Source organism: Amblyomma maculatum, chromosome 1 (assembly GCF_055883805.1).
Source record: "Amblyomma maculatum isolate TAMU_Amacu chromosome 1, ASM5588380v1, whole genome shotgun sequence".
NCBI classification, from domain to species: domain Eukaryota; kingdom Metazoa; phylum Arthropoda; class Arachnida; order Ixodida; family Ixodidae; genus Amblyomma; species Amblyomma maculatum.
In genome coordinates this window covers 145,014,421-145,035,344 of record NC_139344.1, presented here as the reverse complement: position 1 = coordinate 145,035,344, position 20,924 = coordinate 145,014,421, and the positions used below count along the sequence as shown (strand labels likewise).

Here is a 20,924-nt window from a genome sequence, read left to right as displayed (position 1 = left end):
TGCCCTTTGGGTCGTGAGCCAGGAGTTGCCTGTACACCACTGAGGAGTTTTCATTCAGTGCAATAGTTTTAAAAGGCCTTATGCAACCCCCTCATGCCATACTATGGACAGTAGCCACACATTATATTACAGCAACATACAAGTAAAATTAAGATCACTAATTTGCACTACTAAGCAGCTCTTGTAGTAACACAACGACTTAGCCTTACTAGTTAGCCCTACAATTTAGTGCAACTACTAGTACTACTATATTGAGAACCACTAAGCAACAACTAATTAAGTCCATTACTATAAGCAACAATGCATAATGTCCATAAGGCAATGCTACCGCCTTTACTCTTATGAATACTTAAGCGTTCCACAACTTCTCCTCATGATGTCAACCAACGGTCATAAAAGTATGTCCTCCTGGTAATATGAGTAGTACTGAACAAGAACATCATGACTTTCCACAATAGTCTTTGTGAACCTCAGTTTATTCTTCAAAGAAGGCATATCAAGGCAATACAGCAGAGCCTGTTTGTGCTGGACATTTCAATTTCCCGTGGTTGTGCTTAGTGAACTGCAGTTTATCTATTCTTGAAAAGCAAGCACTCCACAATATTTACTACTGAACATTGCTGGGCTGCAGAGCAAAAGCATTCTTTCACAAACCCCTCTCACAGTTCCTTTTGCATCTTGAACTGTGGAGCATGTTTCTTTGTTTTGCGACTAATTCTGGCTGCTCCAAACGCAGCTCTCTTTACCATGCTCTTTCCCATAACAGGCGGCTTTCTCCAAAGGTCAAATGCCTCAATTCGGCCATAATATATTTTCCTTTCCTCAGCTTCTCAGAAATTCTTAGTCAATGGAGTCTTGCTTTCCTTTCTCTAAAGTGAAAATCCACAACACCAGTTAAGTACAAAAAAAAAAAATGCAAACTGCACTTCACAGACTTCATACACATTAATGAAAGTTTACAATGGCAATCGAAACCATTGTGATTTAGCACAGCTGGCACAAATGAACAGCCCTTGCATGTGAAATGGCATGTATCATGAGATGGCTTCTCTTGCAGAAAGAAGGTCTGAACAATGCTGATCAAAGGCAACAAAAGGTACAACCTCTTTGCTCACATTACTAATTACTCATAAAGTAAAGAAGCAGATGCTTCTTAGGCCATGATGGCAATGCCTCCATACTTCAATGTCTTTCATCCTGGTGCCCCAAATGCATCCCGAGAAAAGAGGCATTCAGTTTGGTACCCTTCAAGGTAACTTATGTGAATAAACAAGCTGGATTTAAAGTCTTGTTTCCAGGGCTTTCAGAAAGGCAAAGTAGGTCAAACTGACACAAAATGTCAACAGATTTACAATAGCTCGATACCCTATCAATTGCTTTGGACAAATTGCGCATGCACACACCCACTAGTGCAGAATCAATTGCATTTATGTGTCGTCTACATGCAAATGCCAGGCGTGCTGGCGCAATGGCATTTTCAGGGCAAATTTCTGAGCACAAAGAATATAGAAGGCACTGGCCAAATTACAAAAGAGCTAGCAATTGTTTCATTCAGCTTGTCTTCCCACCACACAGTCTGTCATGCAAATGTGCGCTGTCACCTGAACAAAGTTGTCTGCGAACTGCTCGCAGTTTTGACACAATAGCACACAATAGGTTTTCTTGCTGCAGACAAGTCAGTGTTTTCACCATCGTCATAGTTGGTCATGAACGAATAATCCTGCTTGCTCGAGAGGGCCAGGACATCATAGCCACATGATCTCATGCAGGAATTTTAAAACATCTCACAATGCTAAGGTTAAATGCGACGCCATGGATGGAATGAAAGTGATTAAAACATGACATGTAATGAAAATTAAAGGCAGCCAAATGTTTCGAATGACTTCACTTTTCTTTTAAAAACGAGTTTTCACTTAAAAATATGTTTGAAGAACCTAGGTAGGATTAAAACCTCTGGCTATAGTGTTGTGAGCCAGACATGCTACCTACTAAGCTGCACAAGGCACGCTTTCACAGCTTGGGAACAAGTGAGATTTATATGTGTCATGTGGTCTCGCACGTAAATTTGAATCTTAAGACTGTATGTTAATGAGTGCGTAATTCGAGGGGTAACAATTACAGAATGATTAACTAAGAGAGTAGCAAAGTGCATGCTGCTGTTTCTAGTGGAACTGGCTTGTGGCAGCCACCAGAACCCCTAGTGATATTATATACACCATTGCGCAAACACGTGGAAACTGTGTCATACCCTTAAAGCAGACCTCAGATGTCCCTCTAGTTTTTTTAACTTATAGCACCTAAAAAAAAAAAAAAAAGGCTGAAGTAGGAAAATAAAGACTTTTTCTGTATTATGTATGCCTAGATGGCCTGGCTGTCATAGAGTCTGTCTTCTTGTCAGTTTTATTATAATCGGGGAGCATGATGGAAGGGTCCTTTCAATGCTTTAGTGCAAGGGATGTACGCCACACAAGAGTGACCTCTAGACTGGCTGCCTTTACTTGATGCATGCGTACCTCTCCTGGAATTTGTGTAGCAGAGAGAGAGAGAGAATTAGTGTGGGCCAAGTTACTGCAGGGTACTTATGTGACTATGTATGACAGGCTTATAGGATGCTGCTAGGTCAAGTAAGGCTGGAAGCCAGATGAACTCTTTAAATACAAAGTTTCTGAGAAAGCTGCATAACTTTCCTTTGTACCCATATGGCTGTGCTTGGGTCGATGCCAATACTAACTACTCCCTCATTAAAATCTACTCCTCCTTGGGGATTTCCCCTAAACATTCAACCAAACCAGAGTTGTACTTCTATCTAATAAATAAATAAATAAAAAAAATCTATACCACAGACCGGTTATTCTCTTCATATAAAAAGGCATTTAGGCAAGGTAGCAATTGCAATGCTTCCAGCAAAAACGGCCTTTTTTGGCTTCACTTCCAATACACAAGGTGGTACAGGTGTTTCAGGCACTCTCTCTTAGCTCAGTCTACTATGGTCAAGGCGGTGAAGGCAACCATTTGTTTACTGCATCAACACAGTACTATGTAAGCTCGACGACAGTGCTCAAAAGTCAAGCCAATTATATAAACTTGGTCATTTTGGGGCATCCAAGACATATGACCCAAAAATAAACCTATTGCAGAATTGTGCAGTGGGCTGAAGGCTTCTGTGGCCTTTGCTTAATCATATATAAAATTGCCCCCCCCCCCCCCCACCCCACCCCCTCACCCTACCCCAAAACCCCGCTTAGAGCAAAAAATGCTCTCCTGAAGAACCATCCTCAGCCGTTTTTTTTTTGCGAACAAGGTTTAAAGAAAAAAAATGCATGATGCAAAATAACCTCCTGACATTGCCACCTCCTCCTAAAGTTGGTCATAAACCTGCTCTAACAAATTTGTGGAAGCACTGCCCACACACTTCACTGTAAGCATGTTGGCAATACTGTCGCAAATCCATGGTAATACGCTGAAAAACACAAGAAAACGCAAGAAACATTCTTGTGCACCAAGAGAGCCAATGGGGATAGTCACCATGAACAATAAATGAAGCAATAAATTACCCCAATTCAGCCATACACTTCTGTAAAACCCACTGAAATAAGTTTATTCTTTGAATAAGATGTGATATAATCAAACTTAAATAGCTCTATGCAAGTAACCTTGCTGGTACCACAGAAAACTAAGTCCCCATGCTGCAAAGTAAGTCACAACTCTTAGAAAAGTACAGTTAGCAGCAAAAGTTTGTAGAATGTGTGTGCTGCAGAACAAATATCCTGACTCAGTTGCTATATATTTGTACCAACAAATGCACCATGTACATTCCCTCGTTCTTGCAGATATTTCTGGCAATTACCTTCAATGAAGCTGTCAAAAATATATATTTTTCATACACTAGCTCCCATACATAAACTACAGTGACCCGGCACTGAAGCCACCGCGAATTCAGCACCTGGCAGTCTCCTGCCAAACATCCAGTCCACATATACTGCATGGACACAGGGGTCACATCATTGCTCACTGATTAGAAAGGCCAACTTTTTAATTCATTTAATACTCCCCCCCCCCCCCCTTTCCTTTCATAAATCCCTCTAATAAATGTTATATATATATATATATATATATATATATATATATATATATATATATATATATTATATATAAAACACAGTACATACATTTTATAACAAGTTTCTGCCACTGCACTGCATTTCGGCAACAAAGCTTCAGCCAACTGGATCCAGCCAGTGGTCAGCTTAAGGGAGCAACTAGGATGCTTGACAAAGAATGCTAGCACCATAAGTTTCACACAATCATATACTGAAAACTTACTCCCCTTCATACACACCTTAAATAAATTCTAAAAAAAAAAAAAAATTAAACTTTTGAAGTGACAAATTACAAAAGGTCACTTAGAAAGTACTGGTTATATGGTTGATGCAACACAGTAAAAATGGCATTTATTTAAGGCAGGCTGGTAAGCAGATATATTCATGCAGTAATACCATGACTCCTTGTTCAAAACACTGCATTCTATATGAAAGCAACACTGGGACTCTTGAGTTCAAGCAGTGTTTAACAGACAGATATGGAGATGCCGAACTTGGAGCTAGCACCTCAAATAAGCCATTACCTTTGACTATTTTTTTTCTTTTCTGCAAGATGAGTAGACTTCTGTGCACCTAGAACCATGTACTCTCACAAAAAAAAAGGACACACATAATGCCTTAAGTAGCGATGCACAACTTGACAGTGTAATCTCCAGTGCAGTGACACTGAGCCTGGTGCACTGCAAAAACAGTGGCATTGGTTTATCCTTGCATGCAGCACAGAATAATTCCATCCAGTGAATACACATATAGAGCCACAACTGCTGTTGGATGCTGTCCCAAAAGTGTCACAAGCTGAGCATACGAGCTACAAAAGCACCGACGAGCATTGTGGGACATGACAAGGCTAGCACGAGTTGAGATGCAGACCACGAGTGCGTCTTTTTTTTTTTTTTTTTTTTCTTTTTCCTAAGCCACTGTCTTTGCATCATCCTGTCCAGCACATTCTGATCACTTGTACTCATAAGGAGGTGGTGGGTCTTGCGGCATGCTTCCATAAGGGTAGCCAAGAAAGCCTGGTGGGGGTGGCTGGCTCTGGGATGGTGCTGGAGGCTGGCTGTAGGGAGGGCTGTACGGCGGATGTGAGGGCTGGACCATAGGTGCTGGCCGGGCCCCAGCCACGGCAGGCGCATAAGGCACAGGGCCCGTAGTGTGAAATGGGTCTACTGGGACAGCTGTGGTGGTAGTTAGCATGGCTTCCCTGCGCCGGCACTCGCGGCAGAAGCAAGCGCAGATCGCTATAAACACAGCAAAGCACACCAGGGGCCCGAGAAGTGAAATTTGTCCTCCCAAATTGTCTGAAATAGAGAGACACAGCAAATTCACATATTTCATACAGCACTTTTTCCCCAACATCTGTCGGTAAAGTAGTTTTTCAAAAGAATCTAAAACAAACAAATTCTGTCTGTACAGCTAGAAAACCACAAATGCGTTCTGGTCACATCCTCTGCTGAAGGCATCCTGTTGGTTCACATTATACATGATTCAACAGAATTATTCATTAACAGACACACTTTTTGATAACTCTAATTGCTGCTGCTCATTTTTTGGAGGGCCGCAACAGATGGAAACTCTTCTGCTTTCATGTCATTCCACAAAATAGGCAAGTCCTGCTAAGATGTCTGTACATTGTAAAGTTATATATGCCTTACTGAGCCCGTAGTCGCACCTGTTTATTGTTGGCGTAGGTCTCGGAAACAACGCAAAGGCAAAAAACCCTACACTTTTTGCATGCTGCATGGCATTTGCACCAACTAGGCCTGAGATGAGTGCAAGATTTCAGAGGCAAGTGATGCAGATAGTCCCAATGACCATAAAGTTCCCATATTTAGCAAAGGCTGACTTCTTGACAAACACTGTTTAAAATTAGGGAATGAACATGCAACTGCAACCTACAAAAGAAGGTTTCCAAAACACTAAAAAGTGCCAAGTTTGAGAACGATTGGGATGTGATGTCTAGCAATTCTGACAGAAAAAAATGGGTGTTATCTGATGGTTAGTAGCATTATAAGCACCATTATAAGCATTATAACTTCATGATGATGTCTTCAAGGCTTCAACTTCACAATAAAATTCAGTAAATAAATTGTACCGGGTTAATTGTAGAAATATGGGAGAGGCCTTCGCCCTGCAGTGGGTATAGTCAGGCTGATGACGATGATGATGAAATTAATTGTCTGTCACATGCAAACATTCATCTGATCTCATGGAAATATGGCTAAACCACCACTGAACTTATTACTATCAAACTAAACTATATTTGAGTGCCATACCTTCTTTGGATTCAATGTTTTTATCAAGAGAGTCGGGTATCAGGGTTGGCCCCAACTACACAATTGGCTTGATTTATTTCACAAAGAGGTGGCATTTGGCAATGACTCATTTATTACTATATTTTTATTCACTACATGTGTGTGCGTTGCAAAATAAATCTAAGCGTGACCAGATATTTGCATTAAATAATATAAGCAAGTTATATATTTAAATACTGGAGCTTACAGCCATTGAGAATGAGAATACTTTGGAACTTATGCCATAAAGAATGGGAAACACTTTCAAGACTGCTTGACAATTAATATCAGCTATATTTTAAGCCACTAAACCAAGTTAATTTGAAATCTGCGTACAGGTAAAATATGTCGTAAAAAAAAAAAAATCCAGAATGACTAGCTAAGAATTTTTCTTGCAGCAAGAAATTCATGCCACCAACTGTAAAAAATAATTGCAGAAGCATGAAACAAAATCTCTTTGCTATCGCTGCCTGAGATTACACTTTTTTTCTTTAATTAAACCACCACAAGAGCCGAATTGTAGAACTTTTATTTAGATACCATGTGCTGAAAACAGGCACATGAAATAACTGATCACTGAACAGCTTTCATAGAAAAAAAAAATAATAATGTATGGCTGTACAACACTACCTTGTTGGCAAGTTACTGCAATGAAGACGGGCGCATTTCTACAGTACTGCTTATTCCATTTTTCCGCGTGACTACGCTTTTAGTTGGCAAAATTTGAGCACAGCTGTCATGAAAGAGTTCCACGAAACAGAATTTCACCCACAAGACAGAGCATTCAATTAACAAAAAAAAAAAAAAAATAAGGCTGTGCAGATTAAGCTCTTAATGAATGTTCCACTCACCTTCATATATGTGAGCATGGACAGGCGTCCAGATGAACAAGAGACTGATCCAGGTGGGCAACCTGGCCCTGAAGATCATGACGCCCGATCGAATACAGCTGCCTGCAAGTACGTCAACTATTCAGCACCCCCTGAGCACTTGCAATACAGTGTACAGCTTGCAAATATTACGTTCAAGGATTTTTGCATCGAAGGTCTATCAAGACACAGCACGAGAACACGGCTGACCTTGATGTGAAGGCTAGTGTAAACAATTTGCGCCGAGTCTGCTTCTTTTCCTGTCCGACAGCAACGCTTCGTACGATACTCAAATAATATGAGCAGCCGCAGTCAGGCACACATGGTAGCAGAGGCTGTCATGACATTTTCTGGCCAGGCTACCACCAAGGAACCAAAAACATTCTGCGCCAACAAGCACGTCAGGGGGCATTCTTTGGTGACATTTTTGTGAGAATCGGCTCTTAACAGCACGGTTTCTTGTACACATAGCACGTACAACACAGCTAACAGGTATTTAAAGAAAATGCTTGGCAGGGAGCGAGGTGAGGCGCAAGTGCCTAAAATACAAGTTTAGCGCCAAGACACTGAACACAGCAGAACTCACCAAAAGAAAGCAATTCGTCCTCGGTATCCGACAGTTCAGTACCAGACACAGGCCCAACACGGGCGTTATGGGTACGCGTCTCGTTCAACCTCTCTACTGCCTCTGTTTTTCCAAATCACATAAAACACTAACGGTACCACTGCGACGGGTAGGAAGACGAATGAAAAACATCAGCTCAGCGAACGCGCATACAGCGCATACGCGCAACGTATCGCAACCTCGCCTTTACCTTCCGCGAGATAGCTCGCGCAGCTCGGACGGCTCTGGATAGCTCTGGCTCTGGCGGCCTTGGCTCAGGCCATAGAGCTCAGGCACAGGTTGCCAGAACGTGTGGATCTTGTCGCTGATCGCTGAAGTGTGGCCGTGTGGCTGCAATTGTGCTGTTTCGATGAGAAATCATATAGCAAAACCATCTTTCAGTTCTATGAAACCAAACGCATGATACATTGTGTTCTTTCTCCACAATTACACAGTCACTAGAACTGTTGTTACCGCTAAAAGCGCAAAAAAAAGCACTACTGAAGCACACGCTCCCGTACATGCCGCGTCTACCTTCTACTTCTACTGTGCGGTGAAAAACGCGGGGGCGGTGCAGATGGTTTCGCTGCTGGTTTCGCATGTTACGTCTTGCTGTAAGGTGGCTAGACACTATATTTGTGAAACTGCCAGTGGAAAACGCGTATTATGCTGAACTAGCATGAGACACTGTGATATTGCTTAACGAAATGAAGGGAATGACATTGTCACTCCTCTCCGGGCTTCTTGCTGCCCTTGCTTCCCTATGCGGGAAGTTTTCGATGGCCGGTGGGGAGACCGTCAGTGCCTGCCAAGCTGTTTCTACGCACTGGTTGTCCGGTACCTCAGCTCACTATTTCTGCGGCAACGTATGTATTCACCTCGCTTTCTTTAAGAACTCTTATAGGCGTTGAACAGTGTTTTCATGTTTATTTTTCAGCTTATCACAGCAATCCGAGTTGTATTCTTTCTTCTAATGATTGGCTGCAATGCCGTCATGTGGACAGTGTTCACAAAAGCATTGCGACTGTGCACAACAACCCTGGAAGCTGCGGTGATCAACACGGCATCGAATTTTTTCTTCACCGTAAGCTCATATTCTTCGGTCGTTTGTTTAATCATTCCATCCAAAAGCCGTGAGACTGCATTCTCACGTGGCGCTAATCAATGCAAAATCAGCGGCATCCGCCTGCTAAGTACAGAATAAGCTGTTGGCTAGTTTTAAGGGGTCAGCCCGAAATCCTTTGGGTGGTTTGGGTTGTCACCCACTGTAATTCTTTTGGAAGGTGTTTGGGACAGTTAGCGAACAGTACACATGCATATGTGTGCATGCATGCTTGTTATTTTGTGATCAAGTCTTTGGAATGCTGTAAAACCTGATCACTGTCAATGCTAAATACATTACCTCAGTAGTGAACCAGATGTTGCTGCAATTCTTGTGCAGCTCTCACTAAATACTTTTTTTTTTCTCTTTCAGTGAACACTGACAGAACCAAGCTCACTAATGCCTAAACTCAGTACCTCATATATTTCACCAGTTCTTATAAGATATGAAAGTTTCCCCTGTTTATATACAGCCATTCGTGTTAACATGCATTGGTTTGTGTCATGGGTTTTAACGTCGTAAAGCGACTCAGGCTATTAGAGATGCCATAGTGGAGGGCTCTGGAAAGTTTGACCACCTGGGGGTTCTTTAACGTGCACTGACATCGCACAGCACACTTTGCTTTTCGTCTCCATTAAAAAGCGGCCTCCGCGATAGTTTGGGACTTGCTTTGTCCTATAGTGTTCACAGAGTGTGATTTTTCTGTAAACTTTTTTCGTTCTCATGGGATCACTGAACGACACTTTCATTGAGCCTGTATATAGACAAAGGTGGTTATTGTCTGTCTGGATTATTCTGGGTTTCTGGGGTAGTCTGATCTAGCTATTGTCGTTACTCGAAGATTGAAGAAGTTTGATTTTATAGCACGAATTTAATGGCATGCCAGTATTCAGATGAAGCTGTAATTCAGTCCATAAGTCCATACTCTGGCTTTCCCAATTAGAGGCATGAAGAACACAAATGCTTTCCTGTGTGCCAAGCTGATTGGACAACACTTGTTCCATTTTAAAGCAAATTGGGATGTAGTGATGTTGAGAGAAATTTAATTGAAGCCTATAGTTTTTGTTGAAGTCACTCATGTAGAATTATAAAAACTTATGTCATTTTTATTGCTCTGAAACAAGCAACAAAAACATTTTTAGATTCTGGAAACTGGACTTGGCACAGTGTTTAAAGTGAAACAAAGGAATATCTGGAATGCACCATGTGTGAAAAAGTTATATTGATTACACGAATTTGTCTAAAGCTTTGCAAATGAAATAGTAGCAAATTGAATATAGTTCATTTAAACTAACATTTTTGTCGTATTCAGAAAATTTATCTTGTGTAGTTATTTAGGTGCTGACTTGTAAAAAAAAATATAAATTTGTAAGTTTGGATATTCAGGTATTTCGGTAATTCTTTTGTGAAACATTGGTGGGTTTTCAAACTGAAACGTCACGTGGCTGCAAAACTTTGTGGAAGAAACCAGGAAGAAGAGAAAAATTCACAATATGAATTTTATTCGAATATGGTAACCTTCTAAGCTCCTGGTACCGTTCTTTAATGTTGAAGTCAGACTGGGCCTCCAGGTAAGGAAGGAATTCAGACTTGAACACTTGCAACAGTTTAGACTTGGGTGCTATGTGCTCTGTGATGCAGTACCTATGTTCAGTGGTAAAGCACATTTTATTTTTTGCTGTATATTAGTTTCTATGCACCTTTCTAATCACGTTTTGATCCAAGCCTGTTGCTCTTGTTGCATTAGGCATTAGATATAATTGCTTCAACTCTGTTGCAGGCAATCTTTGGCCAGACTTTGTTTGGTGAACAGCTGACACTGCTTTGGTGGCTTGGCACTGCAATGATTCTCTTTGGGCTGCTGTTGATGCACCAAGCGAATGTGGATACAAAAGGATTGCAGGCAGTGCGCGGGTCTTTTCGCTACAAAAGCAGCTGAGCATACCATGTGTTGGCTGTGCGATTGCTCATGTGACATGGAGCGGCTTGTGTACACAGCTGGGCTTTATGTACGCCTTGCTGTTTTGTTGCCTGGAATGTATGTACCTCAAAGAAAAAGTGGTGACATTTACATTTTTAAGATACCCTTGTGAACATATGACCATTTTTGTCATGTAATGATTTCTTCACATGCCAAGTCATTATATACAGCAGTTCATAGAAGAGAATTTTGAGTATGTACTATTGTGCTCAGTATGAGCTACATACTGAGCAGTCGCGTGTCGCCCCGTTTGCTTCTTCATCTCGGCCCCATGTATTTGTTGGCTGTTTCAATTGCTACTTATTGCTTTCTCCTGTCTGTTGAGACTGAATAGCAAACTGAAAACTACAAGCACATATGAGCATGTGGCACAAAGTTCTGCATTCCCCAATGCATGAAGTGATTCAGCAGAAAGGTGGCTGACCAGATATTGCAGATTTCAGGAAGAAGGACATGCACAAGGACAAAGTTTGGCCACCGGACCACAGCTGCCATTATCATTTTCGGCATTGATATCGCCTCAAAGAAAATGAGGACGAGGGTGACAGCAAGCAAGTGGTGGCGATGCGTGCTCACAGAAACAGCCACATTCTCTCCCTATAATTCCCAAACACATTGCAATCGGTGCCACTGTACAACCACGGAGTGCTCTCCGGCATGCGCTCGTGCGGTGTAGCTCATACGGAGTGCAATAGCACTTCCTACCCATGTGCTATGATAGCATTCATTTCAGGAGTTTTCTGTGATTACATCTTTGTCATATGGGTTCTGGGGGCTGAGGCTGATAAAACTTTATTCACAGTAAGTGGGAGGAATAGTGGAAGTCAGCTAGCGTGCCGCTGGCCGTGGAGACTTTTGGCAACACCGGCTCATTCGACAACCTTGAACTGAATGCCAGGGTCATCGCTGGACCTTAGCTTGTCCCAAGCTTCTTTAGAGAGATCAGGCAAGAGTTCTGAGAGGAGAGTGCTAGGGGGGTATCATTAGAATGGCAGACATCTACTTTGGGAAGGAACCGTTTTATTTGGGGTGATTATTTCCCTACTGAAAGGAGATTTTTCTGGTGGTAGTTGCTTTTTAGTTCTTAATGTTGTCACAGTGTCATGTGGTTTGCAGAACGTTTAGTCTTCTTTTCCCAGGTTTGGGTGGACAACCTGCTTTCTTTTGTACTGTTTGCAGGTTTGTATTTTAAAAAACTATGAGAGATACCTAGGTGCAGTCTGTGCAGGTGGGTTGCAGAGCAAGGCAGACATTATGTATGTTATAGAGCTGAATGATTAGATGACTAATAAACTTAAATTATTTTCTTTTAACACAACAGTGTTAAGGGCCTTCTTCAGAAAATTCAACATTTGCGTTGTGAGCAAAAAATTATGAGCATGCTTCTGGCAGGTGACACCTGGTTGATCGCCAGGTTGACATCAAGGGATCACATGATGTTGCCTAGTTGGCCAGAGCAGCCAAGTTTGGTTGCTTCTTTGAAATGGAATTGAACTGTCTCACTCCTTATGATCCCATGTCAGACAACCTACCCCTAGGCCAAGGAGGCACGTTTGTACGGCTTGGTTAAAGTGGGGCTTTAAAGCTCTCTTGGGTGGTCTTTCAGATAATCTGATAGCTTATGACTGAATGCTAATGAATATTGTGTGAGCAGACACAAATTAAGGTTAATTACTTTCATACCACCCATTGAGCATCAATGACTGGTGACCCATAGATACTGTGTGCTATTTGAGTGCTACCAATGTAATCTTGTCACTTCTCATGCAATCAGTTTAAAAGGCTAAGAAGTCTGCTTTCAGTTTTGAAATCATTTGCAACTCTGCTATGGTAGGGATTTTTAGTGTGAAATTGATGAATACGGTGTGCCACCTTCCTTAGTAGGCAAATTATGCAGTTGCCAAATTATGCATTTGCCATTTTTTCGCATATTTACGCATCACCCAAACGGGACACTGCTAGGGTAGTGCTGAAACACAGCAAATCCAGCGCAGAATGCTGTCAAAAATGAAAAGATCTAGTTAATGAAGACTATAGACTTACTAGCTAGCGCAAGGTCTCATTTACGGCCTCGTTAACTTTCTTTTTTTTTTTTTAACATTGGCTTGAGAACATGGCGGACCTTTCACAGAGTTCCCCATCAGCCTTCTCAGGCGTACACAGAAGAGCGGCGCATCCGATGTCATTACATCGGCTTAATGGTGCCACTCAAAGGGGGAGTCCTCCTATCACTTTGGCAACATTTTAGACTAACTTAAGCAGTAACAAATTAAAAATAACCAATTGTGAACTTGAAAGGGCCGATTCTTTTAATAATAGATAACCACTCGAACTGGCAGGTGCACATCAACTCAATCTGCACTATACATACAAGCCAGAAATTATTTTGGACATGAATGTTGTATTCTATGTTTCTTTATAACCATTTATCATGTTGTGTAGGCTCTTGGGGATGGAATTATACCACTTATCTGCGACCACTAAGGAGGCTACAAAACTACAAAAACCAGAAAATCACCTCCAGTGATTACCACCAGAGTAAGGAACAGTTTTCTAAATTACAGGTATTGCCAGTTGCACATTGATAAGCTGCGTGAAATAAATATAACCACATCAACACTGTCTTCAGAAGCAGTCACCTTTTCCATGTATCATTATTCTGCTCTTCATTATTTGCTCTGGAAGGAAACTTTAATTTGCCCCAACAAACAGTGTGTATGTGGATAAGTGACTTCAGTTTATAATTTATAGGCATAGAATTTGGAATAGCTTACCACTCTTACTGAAGACTTCACATAATTTTTCTATGCTAATGAAATATTTTCTAACCTCGATAACTTATGCTCAAAAATTCTAACTGCAGAGGTAGGTCTTTGGGTTATTGGTTGTCTTATGTATTAAAAATTATTTATTGTGAAGGCATTGTGTACTGTTTTGTTTTACATTAATAAAATTTTGTTGTTACCTGATATTATACAACGCCTGTGTACTTGAACTGATTTCGATCTATTTACTAGCCTTTGGCTAAGGGTTCAAACAGGTTTTTGACATGTTTGTACTTTACTAAGAAAGAAATAAACTTTCAATTGAATTGAGCCTGCCTAGGCCAAGGAATAAATGCTCAAGCACCCCCACCGCAATAGAAGGTGCAAGAGGCAAAGGAGTTGAACATTTGTACATAGCACTTCAACATGGTGTTCGTGCAGATGCAAATTAGCTAGCTTTAGCTTGCTCTTACAAACGTGGTGGCCTACAACAGTTCCTATCAACTGATAGTAATTAGGGGAATAACATGTTAGCTGTATAGACCTTTGCAACGAGGGCCCCCCTGTGCATCTCTATAATGCTCGCTGGGCTGTTGTGTGCGCCTGACATCAACACGGTGGCAGTGGAACCTGTTTGCAACAGCCCAGGTATTGGGTATTAGCTCTATGCCAGAGGGGAGGTGTTCTGACCTCCTCCTCGCCCGATGCAAGCTGGCGCTACAGTCGGCAGCGACATGGGGTGTAAGCAAAAACGCGACGTGCCTACACGGCACCAAGCGACGCTGTCTTCGAAACCAGTTCGCACGTGCAAATATTCTGAAGCGTAAGCTTCGCTTGTGCATAGAAATAGTTTGGTTTATGTCTGGAGAGTAGTTCAGCACTTTTGGAGCCGATTACTGCTAGAATTACTCAGTGAAGAGCTACACTGGCTTCCTTCACCATGCCCTCGACAGCGCGCGGCTGCGGTCGGCGGCTGTAGTGACTGATTAAGTTACATGATAAACGAGAGCGCAGTGTATAAGAAAAACTAATAAACACTGTTCAACTCCCGGGACTATTGCTAGCGCATGAAAGGAGGACAACGATATGAATGAGTGGAAGTGTGCTTTTCATATCACGACTCTTGATGGACTTTCCGCTGCTCCAAGCACCTTCACTCTAAAGAACAATTATTACCGGCAACTATAGGCAACTAGAAATTGTATTTTTAGCTCGCTGTACCTGCAACTTAAGTGAAAGAATTTCATCGTATAGTTCTTTGTAACATTTGCCTATAGTGCGCTGCCAACTTGTTTTATCCTGATCGATTAAAAAAAAAAGTTTCACATCTGTTTCATCATATAGATGCATCAAGGTCATTCACAGGTTAATATATACATGAAGGCTTTGAAGAATGCTCTCACTTTGTTCTTTTCCTTCTATAGGAGAGGTGCATGAGTGCAAATGTAATGTTATCTACGGTCGCAACGAAATTTAAGCGATATGCGTAATGTTTTTTTTTAATATACTTAGAACATTTTTATTGAAATGCGCGTCGTCTTATACTGCTTATTATACTGCCGAATCCACTCGGGGACATTAAAAATTACCTTCCAGATACCATATATACCATTCTTAAATATCCCGCTCGAAGGTTCCTAATGACCTTCAAAAGAAAATTTAATGATCTTAGAAATAACGCTGCGTGACTTTATCGGGATCCTAACCATGTTTACTCGCTTTCTAGAATCGGTGATGAAGAGTCACTCGTTGAAACTCTCGAAAGTGAAAAAAGAGAAAAACTACTTCACAAGACGGAGTTTTGGCAATATCACGCTGGAGTGACCGCTCAAGGTAACTGCAGTTGCCTTCGGAGCAGCTTTTGTGTTCTTTTCTGCACAGACACACGGGCAGTTCTGCAGGTGAATGGGATGTCACAGTGCGGCTTTTTTGCCACCGGTATTCAGTTTTTTCTGTCCCTTCTCTACAAATACAGTGTTCGGAACTTGCATGAAAGTATGTCAAGGCGAAACAATTTCGGTTGGGGTTTGAAATTCAGGGGCTGCTCGTCTTCACCCAATTGAAAGAGTTGCAACTGGAACAGTTTAGAGCGACACACACGTATACAACGGTGCAAATATTTTATCTTCTGTTAATCACCTCCTTTTGGTTATTTTCCTGTTAATTTGAACACCTCGCGGCACCTCTTAGTAGCTAAACTGCGGCTGGCAGAAATGAAAGGATCATGGAAAGGAAGGAAAGGGCCGAAAAGAAGAAATAACAGGGATGAAGTATTTAGAAAGTGTATAGAATATAAGAAAGGCTCTAAAGATAGCGCATCGCTCGGATCAGCTAACCAGTTTAGATACTTTGCGGCTATTCAAGACTGTGTGCAAAAGACTGTGCAACGCGTGGACATTTTCCATAGAAAGGCCTGGTGCCCCCGCTACCATCACCGCGTCCCCACATACCAGAGATAGAACACTGTACCAGAGAGGAGGAGCGGCGCTCGAGGCTATTCGCGGCGAGGAGTAAAATAGCCTCGAACCGGAGCGCGCAGCGCCGTTCCTCCTCTCTGGTATGTGGGGACGCGGTGATTTATCAGCGGGGGCGCCAGGACATTCTACGGAGAAAGCGCACGCGTTGCGCAGTCTTTTGCGCTCACAAAAATATCTTGAATAGCCGAAAAGTGTCTAAGCTGGGGCCCTATGATTTTCGACAATTCGCCATTTTGTTCAAATTGTGACGTACGCGTGACGTGTGCAGTAGGACGGTGCTAGGTTACGTAAGCACACAATCGGGTTCCGCATTCTGAAGAAAACGAGAAATAAAGTGACAGAAAAAAGCGCGCTGTCGCCTGCTACTATATATTGGAGCCAAGTACGAAAAACGACGATGCTCCTGCAGGAACCGATCCGCTGCGGTGCATTCCGTGATTTGGAAGCCTCGGGTTGCAGTGAGGCGAGTGAAGTATGTTGTGGTGTTGCGGCATACTTGTGGTCGAACATTCGACAGCAGCTATGCACGGAGAGGCTGGGCGAGTTTTAGCTGAAGGGCAAGAAAGGCGCAACGGAATATGTGCAGTTGGTTGGCTCAAATGGGCGCGGAAAGTAGCATTGTTCTTTACAACCGCCGATAGCCGCTCACGTTCACTTATCAGAGGCCTAAACCTTTTAGGACTAGCTTGGTCGTAAACAGAAGAAATTGACAGATTTCCAAAGTAGCTCCAGCACTGACGAAGAGGCGCTGGCGCAGCCGGCATGGTCCATGTCCAACAACGCTCGCAGTCTCAAAGTATCAGGTACTGGCTGTGCTGTCTACCTTTTTCGAAAAGCCGAGTTATGACCAGCTACCGTCAAGTCAACAAGTCTGCTTAAGTTTCTAACATATTGTGTCGGCTTGAGTTGTGTAGAGCGCAGAAAGCAGCGCAGAGAGAGAGAGATGGGAGAGGGTGTGTGTGTTTTCCACATACACACACATGAAGTGGAATGCATACGCTGGGCCTTACGGTTAAATTTTCATGCGCTGGCGTGCGAAAAGTTCTTGCGAAACCCAAAAGATGTCCAAGAAAGAGAACGAAACAGAAAAACGAAATAGCAGGAAGATTAATTAGGCGATGCCCAGGCTACCGTACACGTGCAGAAACGGATCATGAGGAAAGGATGAGAGAGGAATCTATAAACGGTCGGAGGAAATCCTGGTATGAAGCTATGGCGGCGCCGCGCGCGCGTATTCTTACTGTTGAAATGTTATAATGCAAATCAATAAAAGGAGATTATTTTCCGGCTGTATTAAAAAAAGCAACTAACACAAAATGTCACTCAACTATACATCATATGCTTAGAGCGTACCGGCAACTAACACAAAATGTCACTCAACTATACATCATATGCTTAGAGCGTACCGTCATAACGTGCTCTGGAGTACTTATTTTTTTCTAAAAAATAAGCAAATGGTGAGCCCGCATGCATATTAAACAAACTTTATATATGAAACACATCGTAAGCAAACATGTGCCATGTACATGGAACATACACTCCTTTATTAAAATAGAAGTTGTATTTTTTTGCTTGCTTTTCCCATTGGCTGTTCAATTCATTAATATTGCAGTGAGTGCATAGTGCAAGGCAAAAAAAAGGCAGTGCTTAGGGCCGACGTTTAAGACAGTGATCCCTCGCTGCCTGTCGCGCGAAGTTTCTGCACAGCCATCGCACCATATATGACTTCTCAGGTTGTATCCACGAACTGACCAGACAGATAATGAGAACGCGGTGCTCTCTGAAATTCATGATGGTTTGATGGGCGCTGTTTAACATAGAGACAAAGAGAAGAAAACACAGGACTGATGCCTTTCTTTCTCTTCTTTTCTTTGTCTCTGTGTTAAAGAAAGCCCACGAAACCACCATGAACAACCTACAACTCGTCAATTTTCGCTTCTGTTGCTTTCTGAAATGCCTCGTCTCGCGCAGATCAACCGCTTGAATTAGCGGGCCGCATTGCTGCGAACGACGGCGCGGATCGATGCTTTCTCTATGAGAGCAAAGCATTTGCAACGGGAGGGCAGCCTTGGGGTAGCTGCAACCCTCGTGCGAATGTGAATTTGCGTCTTCATTATTAATCCTTTAAAAGATGACGCAGCTGAAAAGTCCCCTTATGACGTCGTTTCAGTGCTTTCTGCAATTAAAACAAGATGCCTCAGCCGACTTCGCCACCCACAAAACTGTCTACCAAACTGCGGTGTGCGCTGGAGTTTTCTGCGTACCACCAGCGCCGCCTAGTGACCGTCGCGTCACTCTCTCGGTAGGACGGCTGAGACTGCCGCGGCTGGAGGTGCTGAAGAGCGTCTAATTCGCGAAATGAAACGCATGCTACTGCGTTTAGAAGCGCTCGGTTACGATAAAAAGATTGCTCTGTACTCTATTCCACCGCAGCGGAACACAGTGGCGGTAGAACTCAGCTGGATTCAGGAGACTAGATGCATAGAGAGGATTATTGAGCTTCTCGCACTTCTCGTTTGAACGCTGCTCATTGCGCTTCATGACGTGGCTTCGCCCGCCGTACCATACACATAAAGTTCTGTTTATTCGCTTTTATCATTTGCGCAACCTGAAGAGAACGTGTTTTGAAGGGTGCCTTTTAGAACTGGGCGTGAGTGGGGCCATTGCAAGATGGACGGCAACTCAAAGTCAACAAAGGGGCGAACGTAAGTGGCATCCTGATATGCATATTGCGATCATCTAGATGACAAACCGACAGTTAACAACCTATCCGAATACGCAGTATTGTGTCGGAATTGCAAAGAGTCGGGTAATGACCTAACCGGCATGATTTCAGATTTCTTTCTGAATTAAGCTATCGCAACTTACCTAGTGACCGTTAAACAATTTTTCAGTGGGTCAGTAAGTGAGCTGTGATTGAAAAAATGCTCTACATTAGAGAATTAATTCGTTCGTTGTTTGCTTTGAATACAAGGTGTATTGATTCACAGACAGCGCTTTATGTTCTTAAGAATTGGATGTTTCAGTTTGCTGGCTGAAGTAGAGCTGAAAACGTTCGTGCAATATGTGTTTTAGGACACGGGGTAGATATTCTTCATATTCAATCCAGAATTTGCTTATTGTAAATATCGCGCTGTATGATTGAACTGTCTCACCATGAATGATTGTTCTGAGGCAGGCATGCTGATAAATTGCTCGATTCTTGTATTTGGCCACGAAATAGTATAGATACGCCGATTTCTAGTAGCAGTCGGCGCAAGAGGCGGTTGGAAGGGGTGGAGATACGTCAATGTACAACCGCACACACCACACCGTTAAATGTTGCCTGCTACAATTTTTATTATGTAAAAGGAACACAGCATAGCAACTTTGTTGTTTCAAGTTTACACTGATTTTTTTTTTATTAACCATCGCCGATACCAACCCCATACCTTCTATGTAGTTCATTCTTGGTTCTTAAGATAAAGAGCGCGGGTTTAGACTAAGGAGATTTAAGGAATGGCAACTCTCCCCCCCCCCCCCCCCCCTTTCGCTGTTCTGTAGGGCACCGATAATTTCCGCCCAGCATTTATTAACTGGACAATTGCGGTCACTTCACTTTTTACATTACTAGCAGTGTGAGCAATTTAGTGGGTCTCGGTGTTATTCGCTTCCAAGAATAAGCAAAAGACAATTAAACCCATCAATTGCTTGTAGTTCGCTGTCGCAAATAGGCAATTGCCGAAACTCAAGGCCTCATGACCGATACAGGAGTTCCCTGTTTACGTTGTCGCACGCCCCGTTTATGTCCAGGAAGGCCAAATACAAAGGTCCATTTTCCACTCTAGATATTTCGATGCATTGGGTAAGCACGAACAGGCTTTATTTAAGCGTCTACCATTTCTAAAGCCGTTTTTAAGTTATCCGAGTATCTCCTTACTTTCTACCCATGCTTGCATCTTTAATTTCAACGCCTGCATGGCTAACCTGTATATAACAGACGTTATGGTAATCGACCTGTAGGATTTTATGTGCATCCTATCTCCTTTCTCTTTATAAATCAAATTCATTTTACTTTACCGCCAGCTGTCCGGAATTTGTTTATTCGTTATGACTGTTTCCGAAGCTTTTAACAACGTTTGCTTACTTCTTGGACCAAGTTCATTAACCAGCTTGATCGGAATTCCATCTATTCCTGTAGATGTGTTTTTAGGAATTTTTTTCTGCCTTTTTCTAGTTTAGGTTGGTCAGTTCTAAGCTGCTTTGTATTCTGCTATCTTGTGTGGCTTTCTGATTTGCGAGATTACCCTATTGTCGCTCTTAAATGACTCGGCTATAACTGATGTAATGTAGTTCGCTGCGTTGTCTCCCTTTAAACAATTTCCCTATTATTTTGAATCCGGTCCTGCTTTCTTTGATTCTTTTTACCTGCCAGCTTATATGGTTCCAGAATTTTCTCCGTCTGCATGCCCCTACTGGCATCGTGTATTTCAGCCACCCAGTGATCGCGGGACTGCTTTATTTTACTTTAGACGAGGGCCTGTACATCAAGTTTTTTTTTTGTCGATACTATTCCCATTTTTGGTATATTTCCTCCTGAGATACCTGTGCTTTCTTTGCCTCTCAGTGTTCCCTTGAAGCTGCCCGTCGTTGTTCAATGGCTTCCCTGATTTCCTTATTCCACCAGTTCCGTGACTTCCTCTTTCCATTCCAGCGGTTTGCTACTTTGACCTCCTTAATTTTTCTCCTTATGAGT

The 20,924-nt window shown here is 42.4% G+C and overlaps 2 protein-coding genes across 2 annotated transcripts; one reads left to right on the top strand and one right to left on the bottom strand.

The window, feature by feature from the left end:
- Window positions 1-4,109: 4,109 nt before the first annotated feature.
- LOC146204248 (uncharacterized) lies at window positions 4,110-8,128 on the bottom strand. Its single transcript, XM_084589184.1, has 3 exons — window positions 7,847-8,128; window positions 7,243-7,344; window positions 4,110-5,398 (listed from the first exon to the last, which is right to left on the bottom strand). Exons 2-3 carry the CDS (start codon window positions 7,319-7,321, stop codon window positions 5,052-5,054), a joined length of 426 nt encoding a protein of 141 aa, XP_084445310.1. The 5' UTR covers window positions 7,322-7,344; window positions 7,847-8,128; the 3' UTR covers window positions 4,110-5,051.
- Window positions 8,129-8,168: 40 nt separating this feature from the next.
- LOC146204247 (transmembrane protein 42-like) lies at window positions 8,169-13,926 on the top strand. Its single transcript, XM_084589183.1, has 3 exons — window positions 8,169-8,730; window positions 8,802-8,948; window positions 10,747-13,926. Exons 1-3 carry the CDS (start codon window positions 8,572-8,574, stop codon window positions 10,903-10,905), a joined length of 465 nt encoding a protein of 154 aa, XP_084445309.1. The 5' UTR covers window positions 8,169-8,571; the 3' UTR covers window positions 10,906-13,926.
- Window positions 13,927-20,924: the final 6,998 nt, after the last annotated feature.